Source organism: Protopterus annectens, chromosome 2.part1 (genome assembly GCF_019279795.1).
Source record: "Protopterus annectens isolate FY-2018-M chromosome 2.part1, PAN1.0, whole genome shotgun sequence".
Taxonomy (NCBI): domain Eukaryota; kingdom Metazoa; phylum Chordata; order Ceratodontiformes; family Protopteridae; genus Protopterus; species Protopterus annectens.
In genome coordinates, this window is record NC_056729.1 from 1,958,722,649 (window position 1) to 1,958,746,024 (window position 23,376).

Sequence of the window (23,376 nt, forward strand, 5' to 3'; positions counted from 1 at the left end):
TTAAGAAGCCTAGTCTTACATTCCCATGGTAGATTTAGCCATTATATTTTGTGTGCAAATGACCCAGCAGTAGGCAGAGCAAGGATAGCTTGGGAGATTTACTTGTTGCCCCTTCTCATGAGTGCTGAACCAGGGGTGAATCTGTAGTTTCTCAACTGTGCATCCAAATTACATTTGAACAGAATTAGGGAAGTACTTTGCTTTATGTGGGGTGGAAGACTGATACAACTGGTATACTGTGTGATGCACACGCTTCCTTCCAACATGTTCTAATTATGTTACAAACGAAACTGAGATCCCTTGAGCAGGTATTCACAATACCACTGGACTTGTAAATGTGTACTAGGTCAAACAAGATAGGGTCTGTTGAGACTCTGTGCATAAGGCAGAGGTTGCCTCTTAGTAACCTGTATGATGCCGAGAAGAGGGACTATGCTTTGAGATGGTCTGCATAATTTTTATTATTTAGGTCCTTAAATTTTTTAGCAAAAAAAGCACTGTAGTCAAACGTTTAGCCAGGTACATACTGAAAGGGGCACTGTATTCAGTGATCAGCTTAATGAGAGCCGAGTACAGTGCAATGATTGCATTCCTTGAACTGGATGCCTTATGTTTAGGCATAAGCTGTGTGATGGAAAAGGACTTCCTTACAATAATGTATGTATACATGGCCGTCAAAGGATGATTCTTTGCCTTATCTTTTCCCTCAAAGACATACAGCATTAGCACTGGAGCCGTGTTTCGGTCTTCTTGTCACTCTTCTGGAGCCTAACAGTCCTTCTTTTGTATATTTGTATTTGTAGGGGGCTGGTGTTTACCAGAGATTTCCAGAGTCTCTTTCAACAGTTACTCATTAAAGTTTTGCATTAGTCTTGACAATATTTAACAATAAATTCAATTATTTAAGGTAGATCGCTGTCCAGTTCGATTCTCAGCTAGATCGTCTTCTGCATGGAGACATGCGCGAATGGGCGTACCTTCGTTGAAGGTTGTGTGTCAGGGCTGGTAACTCGGCACGTAAAAATCAACTACCAATCATTAGCGGATTGGAGTTCCGCTGTGGCGACCCCTAACCGGGAAAAGCCGAAAGACACAACAACAACAACCTTTTCTGTATGGTATCCTGTTGTTCTAGGTCAAACTGGGATAGAGCTGCTTCCTACATTTTAGTGTGGGAGGGACTCTGGCAGATTTGTTTGTGCTCCTTCTGCTTCAGAAAAAGAATGTAAACTGACACAGCTTCTTTTCCCACTTAACAGTACAATTAATGTCCTAAAGGAGGAGATAACCCATAAACTAAAAGTGATCGCTAACATGGCTGTATATGGGTGGGCGAAAGACAGGTGCCCACTTTTAGTCAAAATGCCATTGTTCAGAATGTACTGCAGAAATGACCCTGAAGTCAAATATCTAGTTACTGTATACGGACCACCATCATATAACTGCATTATAGATAAGTAGCATAACATTAAGTGTGTACATTATATCCTGCCAACATTTATTAAGAGGTTTTATAAATCTAGCTTATAATTAGTACAAGATACCATACCATGCCATACTGTACAAAATGTAAGTGTTTAAAACCTAGAAACTAGGCAACTTTTCAAAAATGCTCAAGTATCACATGGCAGCAGTATTTGTTGAGGTAGTACATATATACATATACACGCGTCTGCTTCAGAAGACTGAAAAAACAAAAGACTGAATCCCAAGATAGTGAAGGATCGAATTTGCCCCATCTTCACTGTTGTGCGATCTTGGAGTTGGTATATATAATTAACAGGTGGGGGGCAGCCCCCCACATGAGGGGTGCAGGTGGGCTTGCCCCTGCATTAAAAATGTTTAAAGTATTTTGAATTTTCAGTATTTTGGGATTCAGTCTTTTGGGTTGTCATGCTTCTGAAGTCTGAAGTAGACACATAATAGATGTGTGTGTGTGTGTGTGTGTGTGTGTGTGTGTGTGTGTGTGTGTGTGTGTGTGTGTGTGTGTGTGTGTGTGTGTGTGTGTGTGTGTGTGTGTGTGTGTGTGTGTGTGTGTGTGTGTGTGTGTGTGTGTGTGTGTGTGTGTGTGTGGATTCACTTCAGAAGCTCGAAATACTGAAATCTCGAATTTCAGTATCTCCCGCCCAAGAAGTAGAATCCACAAAACAAAGAAAACTAAATACTGCGAAATTCAAAACCTCGAATAATGGAAGTTTTAAATTTTGCGGTTTTACTACACACACACACACGCACACACACACACACACACACACACACACACACACACACACACACACACACACACACACACACACACACCATCCACCACACAAATACACACAATCACTCTACTACATGAAAGCAGGGGGGCAAGCCCCCATGCACACCCCCCCCTACATAAATATTCTCACTCTGAGGTCGCACTACATACAAACACACACAAAAACACCACCACACAAGCTACTTTCTCTTCGCACACACACATCACAGCAACAAAACACACTGACACATACCACAGCCCCTACCTAAACCCCTTAACACACACACACACACACACACACACTTACCTGAATAAATGACCATAGCAGAACTTTAGAAGTGAGAAATTCAAAACCTCCGGTATTCGAGGTTTTGAATTTCGCACGTCTAAACTTTCGCTATTATATGGATTTGGCTTCTTGGGCTCGAAATACTGAAATTCGAGATTTCAATATTTCGAGCTGAACGGAACCCGTGTGTGTGTGTGTTTGTGTGTGTGTGTGTGTGTGTGTGTGTGTGTGTGTGTGTGTGTGTGTGTGTGTGTGTGTGTGTGTGTATATATATATATATATATATATATATATATATGTAGAGGAGTACCGACAGAAACATATTTTAGCAGCTGCAGTTGTATTTGAAAATAAGACCAGTTTAATGAATATGGATGAGACATTTTATCTTCAAAAAAACTTGCAGAAAACTGTTTGCACTGACTCTGGCACCCAACATGCTGGTTACTTAATTTGTGTGGCTCACATTTGGACACTAGCTTGATTTTTGGTTTTAATTGTCTCCATATTGCTACCTTTGCACTGGTTCTTGTACTAATATTTTATCTGCTTTACAGAGCATCAGAGAGGAAATTGATGGGCTTGAAGAAGAGCTTGATGCAGTGAAGAACTTGGGAGTGGAGCTAATTGCTGCTTGCGGTGAACCTGATAAACCTCTTGTGAAAAAGAGCATAGATGAGGTAATGTCTCCCTCATGTTTTGTCTGCATATCACTTTTCTTGTAAAACTGTCACTTGTAAAGCAGGGAATTTGGCATCTAGAAGTTAAGTATGATTATGTCACTCTGCAAAAGCTGCATAAAGTCAGAAAGATTAACAAATGCTCTGAAAATGGATAAGTACTTGAAAAAAATACTGGACATACATTTAACACTAGGCAGGCACTTTGTAGTTTAAAAACAGAAAAAAATAGGATTCATCAAGGTACTGGGATGGTAAAATGCTGTTTTGATTGGCTCTAGGTTAAAAACTCTACAATATCTTTATTTGTGCATGCATATGGGGGGTGGCAATTTCCCATGCAGTTGGCTGCATCTCCTGTATCTCCAAGCCAGTTCATCTCAGATTAAAAGGGAAACCCTTTACAGGTTCAACCTCTTACCATTGTTTGTGTTTCATCCAGTGAAATCACCTACTTCTGCCTGATTATTAACTAGAGAGTTGATTATCCGAAACATCAGTTATCCAAACGCAGTCTTCCAAAGTTTTTGGATTGGAAAAAATTATAAAGTCTGAATATGTAAACTTTATACCTATTCACTTTTGATTGTTTTTTGAGTTTGTAGCCTGCTCATGTGTGGAAAATATTCTTTATTGTCTACTGGAATCACTGAATGGTTGTAAAGTCTATTCTCTGCATGGAGAAAAAGCAAGGTTTGAGAAGTTTTTTATCCAGTTCAATGTATGTTTGATTATTCGAACAATTTGATTATCTGAACTACCCTAGGTCCCAATTATTTTGGATAATCGACTCTTTACTGTATCCGATTCCACCAGCAAGCTAGGATATTGGGTGGAGGCCAGCAATAATGTGAAGTGGATGCATTTTTATAGGGAGGAAAGCTGAAGTTATTTAGAAGTTGATGCATTTTTATAGGGAGGAAAGCTGAAGTTATTTAGAAGTGGATGTATTTTTATAGGGAGGAAAGCTGAAGTTATTTAGAAGTGGATGCATTTTTATAGGGAGGGAAGCTGAAGTTATTTATTACATTATGTCAATATGGGTAAAAAGAACTAGTAAACTGGTTTTTGATTCAAGCTGTTTTACCAAATTTTTACAGGAATTTGGTGAGAGGGATTACTACGTGCTCACACTTTGTTTGTTTGAATATGGGTAAAAAGACATAGTTGTGCACCAGGAAAATCTGGTGGGTGGATAGCAGGCTGATAACTTTGATGTGGCCATACATTTGCATGGGAACTGCTGAACCTACACTAGCTGTGTCCCTCTGGATTTTAGGCACAGTGACTTAAACAGTAGTGCATAGCCATATAATAGTTTAATATCTTGTTTCTGTTGCATCTTGTCTCTCTTTTGTGGAGTTCACAAACCAGTGTTAGAGACATTTTAGATAAGATTATAAAGAAAGAATCTGCCATCTGGTAATCGGCACATTTTGAATGCATATGATAATCGTTTAGGTAGTCAGGTAGGATGGCTGATGGGTAGCTATTTAGGCGTTAGATAAGCAGCAGGATAACATATTAACTCAACAGTAAGTAGGTTTATGAAACGGGTTCAGAAGATTCGGAGTTCTGATACAATAATAATCCTGGAAAGTCGGTCAGGTGCTATGCATGTGAACAGATGCCATTTTATAAATGCTATACATTGTCTAGGTCACTTAAATGCATGTTTACTTCTGCTTTAGCTTTCCTTCCTCTGTTTTTTTTTTCTTTCTCTCATGATATAACTTCATATCTTTTCTTTAAATGTGACCTCCCTTTGACTTTATTCACCTTGTACATGTCCCACCAGTTCCTACTTTCCACCAAGTATAGATATTCAGGGCTCGTAGGATTACATTATAGTTAGAGATTGTGCTAATTTGAGCATTTTTAGTTCAAAACTGTTTTTCACTGAATATGCTTAGTAAAGGAGAAAGGCAATTACTTGATTTTTTTGCAAAAACAAGCCTTTTTATTTTCTCTGAATGGTGGAGACCTTAACAGTGATTATTTTAACTAGCTAGGATATGGAAATAACCCTTTGCATAAACCTAATTTCAGACAGATGTCCTTTTGTGAATTGCATGTATTTGAAGCAGACTATTCTGTCTTTCTGGGAGATCAAATTCTATTTATTGGTATTAGTCAACAGGGTCTGTGTTATGAAGAAACTGCTTGTACTGATCCCTTCACTACATTTATATCACAGAATTTTCAGATATATATCTTCTTTTCCTTAAGCAAACTGCTTTCACCCTTGTTTCAGTCAGCTACAAAACTGAAGCTTTATCAACATCCAGAATATCCCGTCTGTTGTGTCTTTATTTGTCAACACAGAATAAACAGATTTTAGAACGTGTATAAAATACAGAGGAACATATTATCAGATTTTTTTTCTTTTATTAATAAGTGTTGCTTAACTGTGTTACTGGTATTAAAGAGGACATAGCCCACTTATAGTGAAGGTTCAAAAAGGTTGTTCCAGTGAGAATACAAATGCAGTCAGTGTAAAAGATCACACAGTGGATTTACTATGGATATTGAGATTAAAAATATGTACAAAAACATTAGCAATAAGTAGTCAAGTCTAAAGTAATAACTTGACACTTTTAGCATGTTTGTTTCTGCTGAAAGTATGTGTGAAGTAGATACACGATTCCAAAGAAGTACCTTTACATCAAGAGTCCATCTACTGAAGATACATTTTATACAAATACACAGTTCAAAGCAGTAAGCAACATTGTTGTAACACATGCACACACCATATTGTTGTACCACGTACATGCATCACATTGTTGTACCATGTGCATGCGTCACATTGTTGTACTGTGTATATGCACCACATTGTTATACAACGTGCACACATCACACTGTTGTACCATGCACACACACAACATCGTTGTACCATGTACACATAATTGTAAAAATATATATTCAGTTTGTAAGTCATATACAGAAAACAGTAATATGGAAAATCATGTAATATTTTCAGGACATACAAGCAATGAGGTGAAAATCGACTCACAGGAACACTGTTATTTGGAGATCAGTTTAGAAAAAGGAGGTTAAAAGGTGAGTCTGGTGTAGGAATAAGTGTTAAGATGGCATACACAACATGGGCATACTGAAACAGTGTAGCAACTGCCTCATGTTCACTGACAACCCTCTTCTCCTAGCACATATTTCTATTTGTGAGAAATGTATCTATATCAGTAACCTGGAATCCATGCTCTCTCATGCCACAGTCAGTACTTCTGACAAAGAGGAGTTTGCCAGCAGAAACACCACACCACCCACATCACATAGTCAAGTACAACACACACCCACCGATGCAGAGGTCCTCAATAAAAACTTACCTAAATAGGACAGACCTCCAAAACACACTCACAAACACTCTACACACAACACAAAACACATCACAGACAGCAGAACACACACTACTGTCTCAAAAACACAGTCCATAAGGCATAACAATGAATACACACAGCCCATAAGGCATAACAATAAACCAAACATACTAGTCATTGGCGACTCAATTGTGAGACACACCAATGTCCCTCTCACCAGGCTTGACAAGGCAAAGATCATGGCCAGTTGTCTGTCATGTGCCAGAATCCACCACATCATGCATGCACCCTCCACAACAGGTACAAGTATGACTCTGTCATTGTCCATGTTGGAGTGAATGACTTGAGACACACCTCCCTGGACTATATGAAGAGAGACATGACTGAGCTCTCAGAGTATGTGTCCCAGGCAGGTATGACCCTAGCCCTAAGCAGCATCCTACCTTCACCAAGAATGATACCACAGTACCAACAAAAAATAATTGACTTCAACAATTGGCTTAGTTCTGGTGTCATTCCAATGGGATACAGTATCTGTCTGCCTGGGATGACATGGTTGACTAGCCTCGATGCTTGCCAGAGATGGCCTCCATGTGTCACCCCTGGGATTCAGGATTCTGGCCAAGGCTCTTGCCTCCCCTATTATGCCTTTTTTAGGCAATGTCCCTCCCAAAGACAAATCTTCCAACAGAAAAGATCTGTCAAAAAGCAAATTGAAGGTCATGCTACTTAATGCTAGCAGCCTTAACCTGAAAATGCATTCCCTGGGGTATTTCCTTGCACTGAAAGATTCCAACATCTATGCAATCACAGAAACTTGGTTCAAGGCTGCGGAGAGCACCCCTGACTTACCAGGCTATGCTCATTCCGACCCCAAATAAGTGACCTCCCAAACCTCTTATATCAGAAGGACGTAGGATATATGCAAATGAGCCTTACGAACATCATCATGAACATCATGATAATGGACATCAGCTGGCTATAATAGCCCTGTGTTTCTAATGCTTAGTCAAACACTCTGCTTGTGTTGTGCTGATGAGGTCATAACAAGGCTGAAATATACATATCCACAGCTAGTGGGGTTTGGCTTTATTGGCCTGAAATTGTCCATTAAAATGATGAAACACGTCATGGGCATTCAGAATCGCCAATTAACCGAAACACCTGATGTTCATAAGGCTCATTTGCGTATATCTCCCGCACCTCTGATACAAGAGGTTTGGGAGGTCACTCATTGGAAGTTCTAGCTTTGCTGGAGTTTTCTTTTTGTTTTTACTGATTGGTTTTTCAATGACCTTCTCACTCATTGGCACACATTCCGATCCCAAAATGAGATAAGAAAGACTAAGGGTGGTGGAGTCTATTTTCAATAAAGACAAGCACACCTCCACACTGGTTTGCCAGCATGATGCAATAGAATTACTCCAGCTGCAACTGACAATTGGCAAGACACCCGTCCAAGGTATAGCCAGCTGTAGACCCACCTTCCATGACTAAGGACACCCACTCCTCCTACCTGGACCTACTTGACTCCATCAAGGTATCCCCTAACACCCTGTTCCTTGGTGACTTCAACTGCCCCACCAAAGACTGGGTGAACTCTTTCTGGTCTAATGCACTCACCCAACAATTCCTTGAGTTTATCAGTTCTAATGCACTAGACAAGCTTGTCTCATCCCCCACAAGGGGAGATAACATTCTAGACTTGGTTCTCACCAACATGGGTGACCGCTGCACCACCCCCATAGTAAGTTCTTCCCTGATGAGATCAGAACATCAGTCTGTCTCATTTGAAGTTTCTATCCCATCCACCCCCCCCCCCCATCTGTAAACAGGCTAAAACACTTGTCAAAAGCTGACTACAACATTCTAATTGAGGGTATCAGTACTTCACACCACCGCTCCCCTCACAGGATGCAGACAACTATTATGAACAGTACACCAGTGCAGTATAGAAGCACCTGTACAAGTGCAGGGACTCAGCCATACTCAACAGAATTAAAACTTGCTCCTCAAGGAAACACACACTTATCTGGTGGACATGCTCTATCAACAGGCTTTACAACAAAAGGAAGAAACTGTTATCCAAAGGTAAAAAGGCACAAATTCCCAATTGGAAAAACTCCCTCCTTAGTTTCAACAAACAAATTAGATCACTAGTGAAAACTTCCAAAGCCAATTATGAATTGAAACTAACCTCCGAAACAAAGAGTAACCACAAACCCTTTTTCAGTTATGTCAGGAACCTCCATGGCAAAGCCTAGGTTTGTTCCGAATTAATACTTGATGGTACTACTTACACTGATCCTGTTGACGTAGCGAACCTGCTAGCAGATAGGTTCAGTGCACACTTCACTCCTCTGTCCCTCCCCAAAGGCCCATTCAAAATCCCCGATACTTCTCCCACACCTCACATCTTGGTAGATCAAGAGGATCCATGGCCTTCAACGCCTCTTCTATGTGGACAGACTGAAATCGCTATCACTGTAGCTGATATCGTACAGATTGCTCAGAGGTGATCTGTGTCTTCCCTACAAGGCAATCTCGGACCCTGCCCTACTAGAGATGCTCCATATCTGTAAGTCTAACTTCTCGCACATTACCTGATTGAAAGGCGTAAATTTAATATGCAACATTAACAAAACAAAACCTGCTGGAGAGACAGGTTTGTCTCCCAGAGGCTGCCCGTCTGTGGAATAGACTCCTCATACATGTCAAACAAAGTACGTCACTGACCCTGTTCAGGCGCAACATTGATGAGTGGATGGGAAACCACAGATTTGTCCCAAGTGTTCCACCTATGTCCCTCATTGACAGGGGTGACAGGTGTTGATTGAGGTTTCTTTTTTGGGGATAAACTCTTGACTAGGCTTGTAAGGGCCCCAGGGACATTAGCCTAGTAACCTCCTATGATCCTAAGAAGGTGGGTTACTATGCTGAGTATAACTGATAAGATATGCATTGTGACATGAAAGAAGAGCTTAAGTCAGTATAAAGTGTGTTTTCTTTATGTTGCATAGATAGAAGCTAGACTGATCGGTATTAGTATCACATACCATCAAGGAAGATGTGAGAGACGTTGAAGATAGGCATAATCTGTTTTGGACAGTGTTGGAGACAACAGAATGTCTGACAGAAGCATAGGAAATTGATGATGGGAAAGGAGCCTGGAAGAGTTAAGACATATGCAGTGTAGCCTGTGTAGGATAAGAAGTGGAGGAAAGAGAAAAGTAAGATGAAGGCGCATGAGACAAAGAGGACAAATGCCATTAGCTGTGTGTGCTGTCATGAATGCGTTATAAGTCAGGTTAGTAAACGTTTTGTGTCCTGGTGGAAATAATAGTGAGCTTTTAAGTGATACTTTGGGGCAGATGTTTACTGTTTGCTCATGCTTCCAGTGCTGAGGGTGAGACTGCATTTTTGTTCATATGCCATGTTATTTGGGGTAGAGATCTAGTGACTAGAGGACAAACTGGTGTACTTAATGTACACAAGGATATGAAATTACTTTTGTCAGACTGTGTTTATGAATTTCCATTTTTAGGCATTGTTATTTTGAGGCATAAGACTGCAAAGCATAAAAACGTGACTTCTAATTATTTAGGGCTTCTGATATATCCTTCATGATCCTACGCAAGGCACTACAACTTAATGCTGTCCATTAACCGACATCACATAGTAAACGCCAAGTTATTGTTCAACCCGTCATCCATGCTTTACAGGCCCAAATGGCATATAACCAGATGTCTAACAGCTGTATCTTCTAACTATAAAGTCCTTTTAGGGAAGACAGACAACATTTTTTTTTTATTTAAAATATCACATTACCAAGTAATTGTTTTGTGTACATTTCTGAAAAAAATGTCTCAACTGTTCTCCTGGCTTTGAAGTTGACGTGGTGGGAATACATGCAATATCTTGTTAACCAACGGAGAACAAAAGGTGAAACATCTTTTTTGCCCTTAAAAAAGTTTATTTATTGTACTGTTTTAGATTTCTTATCTTTCTTCACAGTTTTATTACATAATGAAATAAAGGAAGATTATCTGGCGTAGCAAACTTCTCAGCAGTCATAAAGCTTTTTTTCAGATTCTGTACAAGGATACAACCCATAATTTTGCAACTGAAATAGTGTAAGGCTAACAAGGCTGTAGACAGGGACTGGAATATCTGAGTAGATTTATGCTGTAAGGCTAAAAATATTAAAGAGTAATAACTTTTTATCCTAAAATGCAGTCACTAAGAGATTTGTTCAGTGCATGTGTTTGCAAGCGGGAGATTTGATGATTTTGCTGGGATCAGTTTCCCTTTGTAGCATTGCGACATAGATAAGCTATAGCTACTCAAGAGACATTAGGTGAACCACATACTGTGCTGTCATGGCAACAACTGAAGAGCGTGGCAGTGTCATGTGACATCCCACATGCATACCTCAACTTATGCAAAATTTAAAGTTATACTGCACCATAAAGTACAGAGGCAAAACCACATTTTGATATTGTTATGATTTTAGTATGAACTATCTGCAGAGGTTTGTGCCAGACTTGGTCTGTCTTCTTCTTCTTTCAGCTGCTCCCGTTAGGGGTCGCCACAGCAGATCAACTGTCTCCATTTCTTCCTGTCCTCTGCGTCTTGCTCTGTCACACCAACCACCTGCATGTCCTCTCTCACCACATCCATAAACCTTATCTTAGGCCTTCCTCTTTTCCTGTTATCTGGCAGCTTCATCCTTAGCGTCTTTTTCCCAATATACTCTGCATCCCTCCTCAGCACATGTCCAAACCAACGTAATCTTGCCTCTCTGGCTTTGTCTCCAAACCTTCCAACCTGAGCTGATCCTCTAATATACTTATTCCTAATCCTGTCTCTCCTCGTCACACCCAGTGCAAATCTTAACATCTTCAACTCTGCCACATCAAGCTCTGACTCCTGCCTTTTTGTCAATGCCACTATCTCCATCCCATATAACATAGCTGGTCTCACTACCCTCTTGTAGACCTTCCCTTTCACTCTTACTGGTACTCGTCTGTCACAAATCACTCCTGACACTCTTCTCCACCCACTCCACCCTGCCTGTACTCTCTTCTTCACCTCTCTTCCACACTCACAATTACTGTGAACTGTTGATCCCAAGTACTTAAACTCATCCACCTTCGCCACCTCTACTCCCTGCATCCTCACCATTCCTCTATCCTCCCTCTCATTCACACACATATATTCTGTTTTAGTCCTGCTGACCTTCATTCCTCTTCTCTCTAGAGCATATCTCCACCTCTCCAGGGTCTCCTCCACCTGTTCCCTACTCTTACTACGGATCACAATGTCATCTGCAAACATCATAGTCCACGGGGACTCCTGCCTGATCTCGTCTGTTAAACTGTCCATCACCATTGCAAATAAGAAAGGGCTCAGAGCTGATTCTTGATGTAATCCCACCTCCACCTTAAATGCATCTGTCAGTCTCACCGCAGACCTCACCGCTGTCACACTACCCTCGTACATATCCTGTACTACACTTACATACTTCTCTGACACTCCTGACTTCCTCATACAATACCACAACTCCTCTCTAGGCACCCTGTCATATGCTTTCTCTAAATCTACAAAGACACAATGCAACTCCTTCTGACCTTCTCTGTACTTCTACATCAACACTGTCAGAGCAAACATCGCATCTGTAGTGCTCTTTCCTGGCATGAAACCATACTGCTGATCACTAATCTTCACCTCCCTTCTTAACCTAGCTTCCACTACTCTTTCCCATAACTTCAAGCTGTGACTGATCAGCTTAATCCCTCTGCAGTTACTACAGCTCTGCACATCACCCTTATTCTTAAAAATCGGTACCAAAGCACTTTTTCTCCATTCCTCAGGCATCCTCTCACTTTCTAAGATTTCATTAAACAATCTAGTTAAAAACTCCACTGCCATTTCACCTAAAGACCTCCATGCTTCCACAGGTATGTCATCTGGACCAACAGCCTTTCCGTTCTTTATCCTCTTCATAGCTATCCTTACTTCCTCCTTGCTAATCCATTGCACTTCATGATTCACTATCCCCACATCATCCAACCTTCTCTCCCTCTCATTCTCTTCATTCATCAACCCCTCAAAGTACTCTTTCCATCTGCTCAACACACTCTCCTCGCTTGTGAGTACGTTTCCCTCATTATCCTTTATCACCCTTACCTGCTGCACATCTTTATAGCTCAGTCCCTCTATCTAGCCATTCGGTACAGGTCCTTTTCTCCCTCCTTAGTGTCCACCCTTTTATGCAACTCTTCATACGCCTTATCCTTAGCCTTCGCCACCTCTCTCTTTGCCATGCACTTCATTTCCTTATATTCTTGTCTACTTTCTTCATCTCTTTGACAATCCCACTTCTTCTTCGCCAACCTCTTTCTCTGCATACTCTCCTGTACTTCTTCATTCCACCACCAGGTCTCCTTGTCCTCCTTCCTCTTTCCAGATGTCACACCAAGCACCTTTCTAGCCATCTCTCTTACTAGCTCAGTGCCATACTTGGTCTGCATATAATTAAAAATCCAGCCACTGAGTTATGGGGTAATTTCTTGAATGCTTAATACTGATGAGGCAGTGAATATGCAGTTCCCCACTTTAAATGAACTCAAGTCTCATCAAACATTACTGTAACTTATAGAATGAATATTAGTATTTATTTATTTATTTGCTAGTTTGTTTATTTATTTGTTAACTGTATTAACCCTGATAAGCAGTGCCCATTTTCTGTGGGGGCACATGGGGTAAACCCCCCAAAACATGCAAGTGTGAAAATTAAAAATCTGCCAGCTCTGTAGGTGTAGATGGATAATGTCCAGATTACAGCTCAGGCCATCTGAGTTCCAGTAGCAGTTTCAATGCCTACTGGACTTGGCATAGTGGGAAAGAATGGAGTTAAATGGCTTTACCAGCTGCCCACTTTTAGTGGGGGTGCTTGTTCCCATTGTGGAACGCTCGCTGCAGACTGGAGATACAACAGGAGATCTTACTTCAAGAAGGTCAGGTCACCTGTGGAAGTGAGGGGCATAACCTTGTTGAAGTCCATTAATCCTAAGGCTGTTAACAGGTATGCACTGATAAGCGCCTTAAGTTGCAAAACATCTCTGGTGTTGAATGGCTAACAGCTCTGTTATTGGCGCTTACCTCCTCCATGAATGAATGGGGTGCATGGGAAGATAGATGGTTGTTGGTCAGAGAGACTGGGAGGAAAAAAGAAAGCAAAAAAACCCACAAGTGTAAAACATATAGAGAAACAATGCATATGGTAATACAGTGATTAATATTTTAAGATATATAACAATGGAGATCATTATTGTACTATTGCAAATAACTGTATACGTTGAATTCTCTAGTACTGCAAACACTGGCAAAACTATAAATCATGGAAAACATAAAGGTACTAGCATTTTATTGAACTCAAATGGAACCAGATTTTTCATAAAAGTAAACAAAAACATAAATTGAGTTGACAAGTAAAAACCAAGGACAGCAAACATTGCAATACTGAATAAAAGAAAAGCAGAAAAGTAATGTAAAACAGGTCTTAGAAGCTAGCTGCTTTGGCAGAGAGGGGTAAAGCCATGACTATGGCTTAGTTGGACCAAGTTGAATTAGTGATTCAGACACTTAATGGAACAAAAGGGTGAGTGGGCATACTCATCATGGGGAGAAGAGATGGTGCCAACCATGGATTGTAGCAGCCCTTCACAGGAAGAGGGTGGGCCTGTGACCTCTGTGTGTGTATACGTGTGTGCATGTGTGTGTGTCTGTATGTCTGAGTGTGTGTGTGTATCTGTCTGTGTGTGTATGTATATTTGTATGTGTGTGTGTGTGTGTGTGTGTGTGTGTGTGTGTGTGTGTGTGTGTGTGCGCGCGCGTGTGTGCACGTGTGTGCCTGTCTGTGTGAATGTGTGTGTGTACGCATGTGGCTTGCCGAACTAGTAATGAGTAGTAACCTTCATTATGCAAGTGCGGGGTAGTGTGCACTTAGAGAGAGGAAAGCATTGTGGCTACTGGTGATGCTGACCATATATCACTCCATTCAGGGAGGGGTTAGGCTATCAAGTGAAAGAAAAACGTCCCCATTGCTAGGATGCTCATCAGGGCACAGTCATCCCCCCATGGCTTTCTAAATGAAAACTTTCCATGGTAGGCTGTCACACTAGTGGACTGGAAGGTAATCCCAATACCCCTTGGGAGTGAATGGGCTCAAGTCTGATTGGTGGAGGCTTGATGGTTGGCAGAGGCAGGGGCAAAATGCATACAGAAAAAAAAAAAAAAAGAAAACAGGTGCTGCAAATTTGTGAAACATGAATAAAAACAGGAAAATACAGCTCAGGACACAAAATTTGATAAGATTAGAGGGACAATATACATGTATGAGAAGATGTAAGAACTGGCAGGATTGGAAGATTGATAGGTATGTATGAAAAGCAGAGATGATAAGAAGAAAAGTGATAGTATGGTGTGGAGTAAAGACATAGGAAGTAAATGGTAGAAAAAATGTTTTATTGCCGGCATAGTAAGACTGATTATATTTAGACTAGAAGGGCTGCTAAGACATATTTGTTTCAAGTGACTTAGTATATGTAATTGATTTTCCAAACATATTATTGTAGTTCTAAGGATTGCAATTTCTACCCTCATATATTCAGCAGAAACCCTTCTGAATTTCCATTCTTTAATAGAAGTTTGTACACTGTGAACAAAAGAATCCTGACAACTAAAAATACACTAGAGAGAATTTTTTCATATACAGCATTTTGTTGACCTGTTTAGTCCCACTAGGCTAGTAGTCTCTTTGCAGAGGAGACCTGAGGTGGTATTTATACTAACAGGGAGATTTGGCCAGGATATCAGGAAATTCCTGTACTCATTTCACTTGTTTAGCCATAGGGCCCTAGACCTGAAGGAAGGAAGTGAGATGGAGGAGCGAGAGGAGAAGACCGTCAGCGCTAACATGGAAGTGAGATGGAGGAGCGAGAGGAGAAGAGTGTCAGCGCTAACATGGAAGTGAGATGGAGGAGCGAGAGGAGAAGACCGTCAGCGCTAACATGGAAGTGAGATGGAGGAGTGAGAGGAGAAGAGTGTCAGTGCTTACATGCTCTTGTCTTAGGAAGTCAGTGTTTCTGTTGAAGGGAAAAAGAAGGCTGATTTATTAGCTGTTGCTTCAGAAGTCATTGATATGGCTACAACGTGTGCAGGTAGAGGAATGCTGCACATTAAAATTACAGGACTGCAGAAGGCTGAACAGGAGAATGATGTACTCAGATGTACAATCGAAGAGGCAGAACATGTTAATACTAGTGCTGTTGCCTGGTTGGATAAATTAGAAGGTAGATTTGTAGAGGAAGAACATGTGCTGAGTGAATGTGGGGATGTTTAGAGGCTTAAGGAAAACATTACTTGACTGATTATTTACACCACATATGCAGGGCGGAAACTAGTAAAGGACAAATGTGAGTAGTTTTGCTGAAAAAGTGGTTAAGGGTACTGTAAACAAAAGTGACAGTTTTTTACATGAGCATAAACTGATTATTTGAATAGAAACATGACATGGGGAAAGTTTGGACAGATACTTTATATGGGACAATGTTATCAGTGTACTGGGGTTTTCCTCAGAGGACATAAGAGCAGAGGGAGTGTATAAATATTTTGAGAATTGATGAAGGATCAACAGTAAAACAAGAACAAATGTGAATAAAAGTTAGTAAAGAATATTTTAGAAGACAAATTAATTGACATCTTGGAACAAAATTCAAACTGTAAATCAATTTGCTGTTCCTGTCCTAACTTACAATTTTGGAGTAACTGACTGGCCCCAAAAGGTGTTGGATAGATTAGACAGGAAAACAAGAAGGATGCTTCATGCTCATCAAATGATTTATAAAAATCAGTATATACCAAGATTATATATCGCACGTTCTGAAGGAGATATGGGCCTCCTTGAAATTGATTACATGTATAGATCTGCAATTATGGGGCTGCATACATATCTGCTGACCTCACAAGACCCAAATATAGTGAAAGTTTTGAAACATGAGGAAAATAAATCTAAGATGACTTCCCTTCTTAATCTAGCAGAAGCATATTGGCATTAAGCTGGAATGGAAATCAAACCAGAAGTAGATAAAAATCAGGCAGCAAGTGAATGTGCCAAAAAACAAAAGAATATAAGGTGAAGGATCAGATAAGAAGGCAAGACATGTGGAAAATGCATAAATATAGTTGCAAGTATAGAAAACTCCTGGAAGAATCTCATGTTGATCAGGCTCGAACGCAGGAATGGTTAAGGAAAGGCAAATTCAAACCAAAAGATGAAAGGTTAATATTGGCGGGCCAAGATAGTGACCTACGTGCACATTGGTTTACAAAGTTCATTGAACATGGGGGAGAACCTGACAAATGTAGGTTTTGTAAAACAGAATTGGAACCAGTCGATCACCTCATTGCTGGTTGTGATATACTAATGGCAGAAGGACAGTACACTGAAAGGCCTAATAATGTGGCAAGACTGTTGCACTGAGGATTGTGCAAACATTGAAGTACTGAAGTAGCTGAAAAACACTGGAAACATGAGCCAGAAAGCATCACAGAAAATTATGAAGTCTACATTACATGTGATCACCCATTGCCAACAGATCAAAAGGTAGCTGCGAGAAAACCAGATATAGTGGTCCATGAAAAGAAGACAAAAGTATCATTGATCATTGAAATCCTACACCCAGCGACTGCAGTGTCTTGCGTACAGAGAGACACAAAGTCATAAAATTTCAGGGTGTGCAGGCAGAAAAGAGAGCAATGTGGAAGAAAGATACCCAGACAGTTCCAATAGTAGTACAAGCAATGGGTTTTATAAAAAATAATCTACAATCGTATTTAGATATGTTACCGATACATGTAACTCCATACAAATTACAGAAGGAGTCATTACTGGGCACATTGTTGGTGCTGCAAACAGCCCTTCTGGCTGACACCAAAGATTGAAACAATACTAATTTCATGAACTTTAATCATACTTTTACTTAGGAATGGGGTGCATTCCCATCATGATATTAGAAACCCAAAAGATTTGGTGAAAATATGGGTCCGAATGAAAACATTATTAGTCAGTAAGCAAAGGAAATTAGTATTGCTGGAAATGAATGCATCATCAAGTATTGTTGAGTACCTTCACGAGATGGACCCTGTTCTTCACAAAATCTCACGAAGATGACACTGCTATATGGACTGTATTTTATATAGCATATATCATGGACAGAAGTAGGTTAAAAATAAAAAGGATAGTTGGGTGGATAAGACCCAGTTTAAAAAAAATGCCCAATCTTGGTAGGTGCAGTGGTGCCAGGACTGAAAGAATTATAGTGTAGAATCCTCAAGACATGGAAACATTCCTACAATGGGTCTAGGCCAAGCTCAGGGGGAAGGAAGTAGCAGTCCACAAAAATCACAAAAAACGAGCTATAAAGACAACAGAGTAGACACTGAGGATAAGAAATAAATTATGTATTGTAACTATTATGCAAGAAGCCCAGAATTTCCAGACAGAGGCTATACAAAAAGATTAAGAGAGATATTAGAGGAAAGAAAAATACTTCAATAAAAAAAACTGTCAGAAGCTTCAAATAAAAATTTGTGTTCATTAATACAAAAGATTTGTGAAAAACATTATATACACCAAGAAACCCTGGGCCATTTGGACAAAGAAGTGACCCAAGGAAGTATAAAAATACAAAGAACAAAATCTAGAGACATTTGAAAGGTATAAAAAAAGAAATATGGACATGGGAAAGAAAGAGAGATCTGATATGGTGCAATATTTATGCAAAGGAGAAAGATAAATTAATGAACACAAAAAGGCAGCCCCAAAGATATTCAAAGATAAATACAGGCAAAGGCATCCAGATACAGAAAAATTCACAATAAAAAATAAGATCACAAAGAGGGAATATAGAACAGAAGATTAGTAATGTAGAAGTTAAAAAAGTAGGAGATAAAGTTATGGAGTACCTGCGAAGTGAAGGATTTAATGTTGAAAGTCTAACACTTCACAGCATGATGAAATAATGAGTCCCCGAAATAAGGAGAAGCAGGAGGAGCAGGAGACCTCTGAAGAAAAAATATGTACATGAAAAAGAGATGTAATATGGTGTAATATTTAAGCAAAGGAGAAAGCAAAACTAATCAATAGAAAAAGAGCTGCACCAAATGTATTTGAATAGAAATATAGGGAAAGGCATCCAGACATGAAACATTTTACAATACAAAAAAATAAAAAAACAAAGAGGAAAAATAGAAAAGAGGATTAGTAATGGAGAAGCTAAAGAAAGAGAACCTGAGGATATGGATGACCTGTGAAGTGAAGGATTTAGTGTAGAAAATCTAACTTAGATAACATGACAAACAGGATAGAGATCCCCAAATTAAGGAGGAACCAGTGGAATCAGAAACATTTGATCAGTTGCCATATGAAGATATTTTGCAGCCTTTCAGAGGAAACCAGTACAAAACACTCAGTTGAAGTTGCACAGCAAGAGAAGAAAAAGGAAACAATGTCAACTATGACGCAGTCAATGTTGTGGCGTGATAGGCCTGTGAGCACCCATATGAAAGAGCAGCGGATAAGAGAGGACAAAACTGAAGAGAATGTGGCACCGGAGGATGCTCTGGAAATTTCTATAGAATACCAACAGGGAATGGAGTACAAAGAATGTGCCCTCATTTTAGAAGAAAATGATCTAAGAGATGAGTTGCTTGATCTAATGGAAATGGACAGACATGTTAAGATTAATAATAGATTGCAGAAAGTCAGTAAAACCCAAAAAGGTTACTTTGATAAAACAAATGAACACAGTAATTAGAACTGCCCATAGAGATTCATGTGATATAACAGAAGTAAATAGGATATATTACTGTGCAACTAAGTTGATACCAGTCTTACCACAAAAACATAGGGTAGCAAGGGAAAGAAAGGGGGCAAACTGAATGCCATCATGAAGGAATGGAATAGAGAAAACTATAAAGCAATTAAGACAAAAAAGTGTCACTGTTTGAATAGTATAGAAGGAGGAACAGATCAACAAAAATACTCAGAAAGATAGATGTGATAAAAGCAATGCACAGCATCAGAAGAGAGCAGGATCTAACATGGACTATCACAAATAATAAAGTGAAAATATCAGCACAGACAGAAAAACTTAGAAGATACACAGATAAATATAAAGGAAAAGTACAAAATAAGCAATTTATTGATGAACCAAAAAAGTTTTTATAGAAAACTGGGAAACAAGGCAAAAGGAGTTGAAACACCACCAAAAAAAGAAATAGATACATTTTAGAGAACTATCTGTGAAGATCCTGTGGGACATAACAAAGATGCTAAATGGACAGTAAAAGAAGGAATAATAAGTTCAAAGGTCAAAAGTACAGGATATTGGGATGAAATAACAGCTAGAGAGATTGAAACAAAGTTAAGTAATTAGAAAACCCAGGCCCAGATGCAGTACCTAATTTGTCACTAGATGTATTAACATCTTTGCAGGAAGACGTAGCTATAAGTAAGAATTATTTATATGCTCACTCTGAACAGACACCAGCCTAACAACAGGAAAAACAAAACTCCTACTTAAGAGCAAACCTGCAAGCTATCCTAAAAACTATAGACCAATAACTTGCCTTGCAACGACATGTAAACTATACACTGGAATTGATGCTGACAGAGTTTATGGTCATTTAGAAGAAAACTCAATCATCGCAGTAGAACAAAAGGATGATAAAAGAAGGCCATATGGAACAAATGATCATTTGTTGTTAAAGTCATAATGGAGAACTGTAAAAAAGGGAAGAATCTAAGTATGGCATGGGTAGGCTATAAAAAAATGTGATAGTATCCCACATTTATGGATAAAAGAGTGCTTATAAATGTATAAGATACACCATACACTGATCTATTACATTACAGCAACCATAAAACAGTGGTAGTTAAACCATGATAAAGGCCAAGCTATTATTCCAGTGATAAAAATTCAAGGGGGGTATTCAAGGGTGACTCTGTGTCACCACTGCTATATTTTCTTGCCCTTAATCCATTAATTTGTTTTCTTAACAGATTAGGTCATGGATAAAATTTGGCTCCCAGAAAACTACAAAGTGTAAAGACGTATCTTCTTTTTGTAGATGATTTTAAACTGTATAGTTATTTAGATGAGGAATTGAAAGCACAAGTGCAAGTACTTAAAACTTTTTCAGATGATATAAGAATGTCATTTGGTCTTGATGAATGTGCAAAAACAACTTTTAAAGCAAGAAATCTGCAGCACCAAGAAAACATCAGTTTGGGACAGGAATGTGATATAAAAGAACTTGAGCAAGAGGGGGTCTATAAATATTTGGGAGCTGATGAAGGATCAACAATAAAACATGAACAAATGCTAATAAAACCTCATAAAAATATTTTAGAAGACTGAAATTAATACTGAAAACAGTGTTGACATCTAGGAACAAAGTCCAAGCTATAAACCAATTTGCTTTTCCTATCCTAACTTACAGTTTTGGAGTGACTGACTGGCCCCAAACGTTGTTGGATAGGTTGGACAGTTAAATAAGAAGGATGCTTCATGCTCATGAAATTTATAAAAATCAGTGCATACCAAGATTATATATTCCCCATTATGAAGGAGGTGTGGGCCTCCTCAAAACCGATTGCATGTGTAGATCTGCAATTGTGGGACTGCATACATATCTGCTGACCTCACAAGACCCAAGCACAGTGAAAGTTTTGAAACATGAGGAGAATAAGTCTAAGATGACTTCCCTTCTTAGTTTAGCAGAAGCATATTGGTGTCAAGTGAGAATGGAAATCAAAAAAAGAAGTAGATAAAACTCAGGTAGCAACTGAATGTGCCAAAAAACAAAAGAAGGAATATAAGGTGAAGGATCAGATGAGAAGGCAAGAAATGTGGAAAATACATAAATATACTTGCAAGTATAGAAAACTCTTGGATCAGACTTAAATGCAGGAATGGTTAAGGAGAGGTGAATTTAAACCAAAAGACAAAAGGTTAATATTGGCGACCCAAGATAGTGGACTTGTGTACACATTGGTTTACAAAGTCCATTGAACATGTGGGTGAAACAGACAAATGTAGGTTTGGTAAAATAGAATTGGAAACAGTCGCACATCTTGTTGCTAGTTGTGATATACTAATGGCAGGAGGACCGTATACTGAAAGGCATAATGTGGTAAGGCTGTTGCACTGGGGATTGTGCAAACATTGTAATATTGTAGTAGCAAACACTGGAAACATGAGCCACAAAGCATTAAAGAAAATGATGTTTATATCACATGGGATCACCCATTACCAACAGCTCAAAAAATATATGCTAGAAAACCAGATATAGTAGTCCAGGAAAAGAAGACAAAAGTAGAATTGATCATTGAAATTGATACACCCAGTGACTACAGTGTCTTATGTACAGAGACACATACAGTCATAAAATACCAGGATTTGTAGGCAGAAATGACAGCAATGTGGAAGAAAGATACCCAGACAGTTCCAGTAGTAGTAGGAGCAATGGGTCTTATAAAAATAAAATTACAATCATTCTTAGATATGTTACCGATGCATGTAACTCCATAGAAATTGTAGGAGTCATTACTGGGTTCTTCAAAGAGCACTTCTGGCTAACATCAAAGATTGACAAAATACTAATTTCATGAACTTTAATCATACTTTTACATAGGAATGGGGTCCATTCTCATCATGGTATTAGAAACCCAACAGACTTGGTGAAATTAAAAAGAAAATTGGAAATTGTTTGCCAAAGTAACTTTTGAAACTTAGAATAAAGCTTAAAAGTTTGTTAGGTTATTTTGAAAAAAGTCTTCTTGTTCACTTTGGAATGAGTATGTTATTAGCGGTCATGACAACATGTTTAGAAGAACCTCTCAAGACATCTGCAACAACTGGAAAGGCCGCAGAAGTACCTCACTAAAAGAATCATGGGCCTAAAGCAGATGCCCTATGCTGACTGCCTTAAAAAACTCCAGCTATACTCTGTTGCATATCGTCTATTCAGAGGTGATCTCTGCTTAACATACAAGGCCATGTCAAACCCAGAGCTGTTAGACATGCTACACTTAAAGAAATCCCTGTCCCTCAGAGCTACACGCTCAAGGGATCTAAATCTTGTCATCACAATAAACAAAACATGCTAGATGGATAGGTTCCTGACCCAGAGACTCCCCAGACTCTGGAATAGACTGCCCATACATGTCAAGCAGAGTGCCTCTTTGGCCCTCTTCAGAAGGAACCTTGACGATTGGATGGGAGAAAGGAAATTCACCCCGGGGATCACGTCAGTCGCCCTGCTAGACCGGGGTCCAGGGAAGTAAATAGTGTGGGAAGAAATAGCCAGGGAATTGTTATGGCTAGGCTTATATAGGCCCTAGGGCCAATAGCCTGGTACCAACCTATGAACCAGGTAGCTCTCCACAGGATAAGTGTCCCACTGCATAGAAGTATAAATCCAAATAGTCCAACACAGAAGATAGCAGTGAGGCAGCCAGGCAGTATATCACCCGTAAAACTTGTATTACATAAAATAAAAAATGGTTAGCACTTTCGCTGTGAGCTTCTTCAGACCAGTAAAAGCATCTTAATCAAACAAAGACATTTAAATATAATTGGTCAACCAATAAGATTCAGAGAATCAGTTTCAAATGTGAATCTAAAATTTAAAGATATATACCATCTTTGCATAAACTTGCTCTGTCATTATGGCTAGGCTGTCATAAAATAGCAGCTTCTA

At 39.4% G+C, this 23,376-nt stretch overlaps 1 protein-coding gene across 3 annotated transcripts in view; it reads left to right on the top strand.

Annotated features, from left to right (window-relative positions):
- DST (dystonin) overlaps window positions 1–23,376 on the top strand; it is a 4,096,730-nt gene that overhangs the window by 3,586,416 nt on the left and 486,938 nt on the right. For all 3 annotated transcript variants that reach the window (XM_044063350.1, XM_044063347.1, XM_044063348.1), the window contains one exon: window positions 3,089–3,211. In XM_044063350.1, the coding sequence (XP_043919285.1) occupies window positions 3,089–3,211 (123 nt within the window). The remainder of the gene's footprint in view (window positions 1–3,088; window positions 3,212–23,376) is intronic.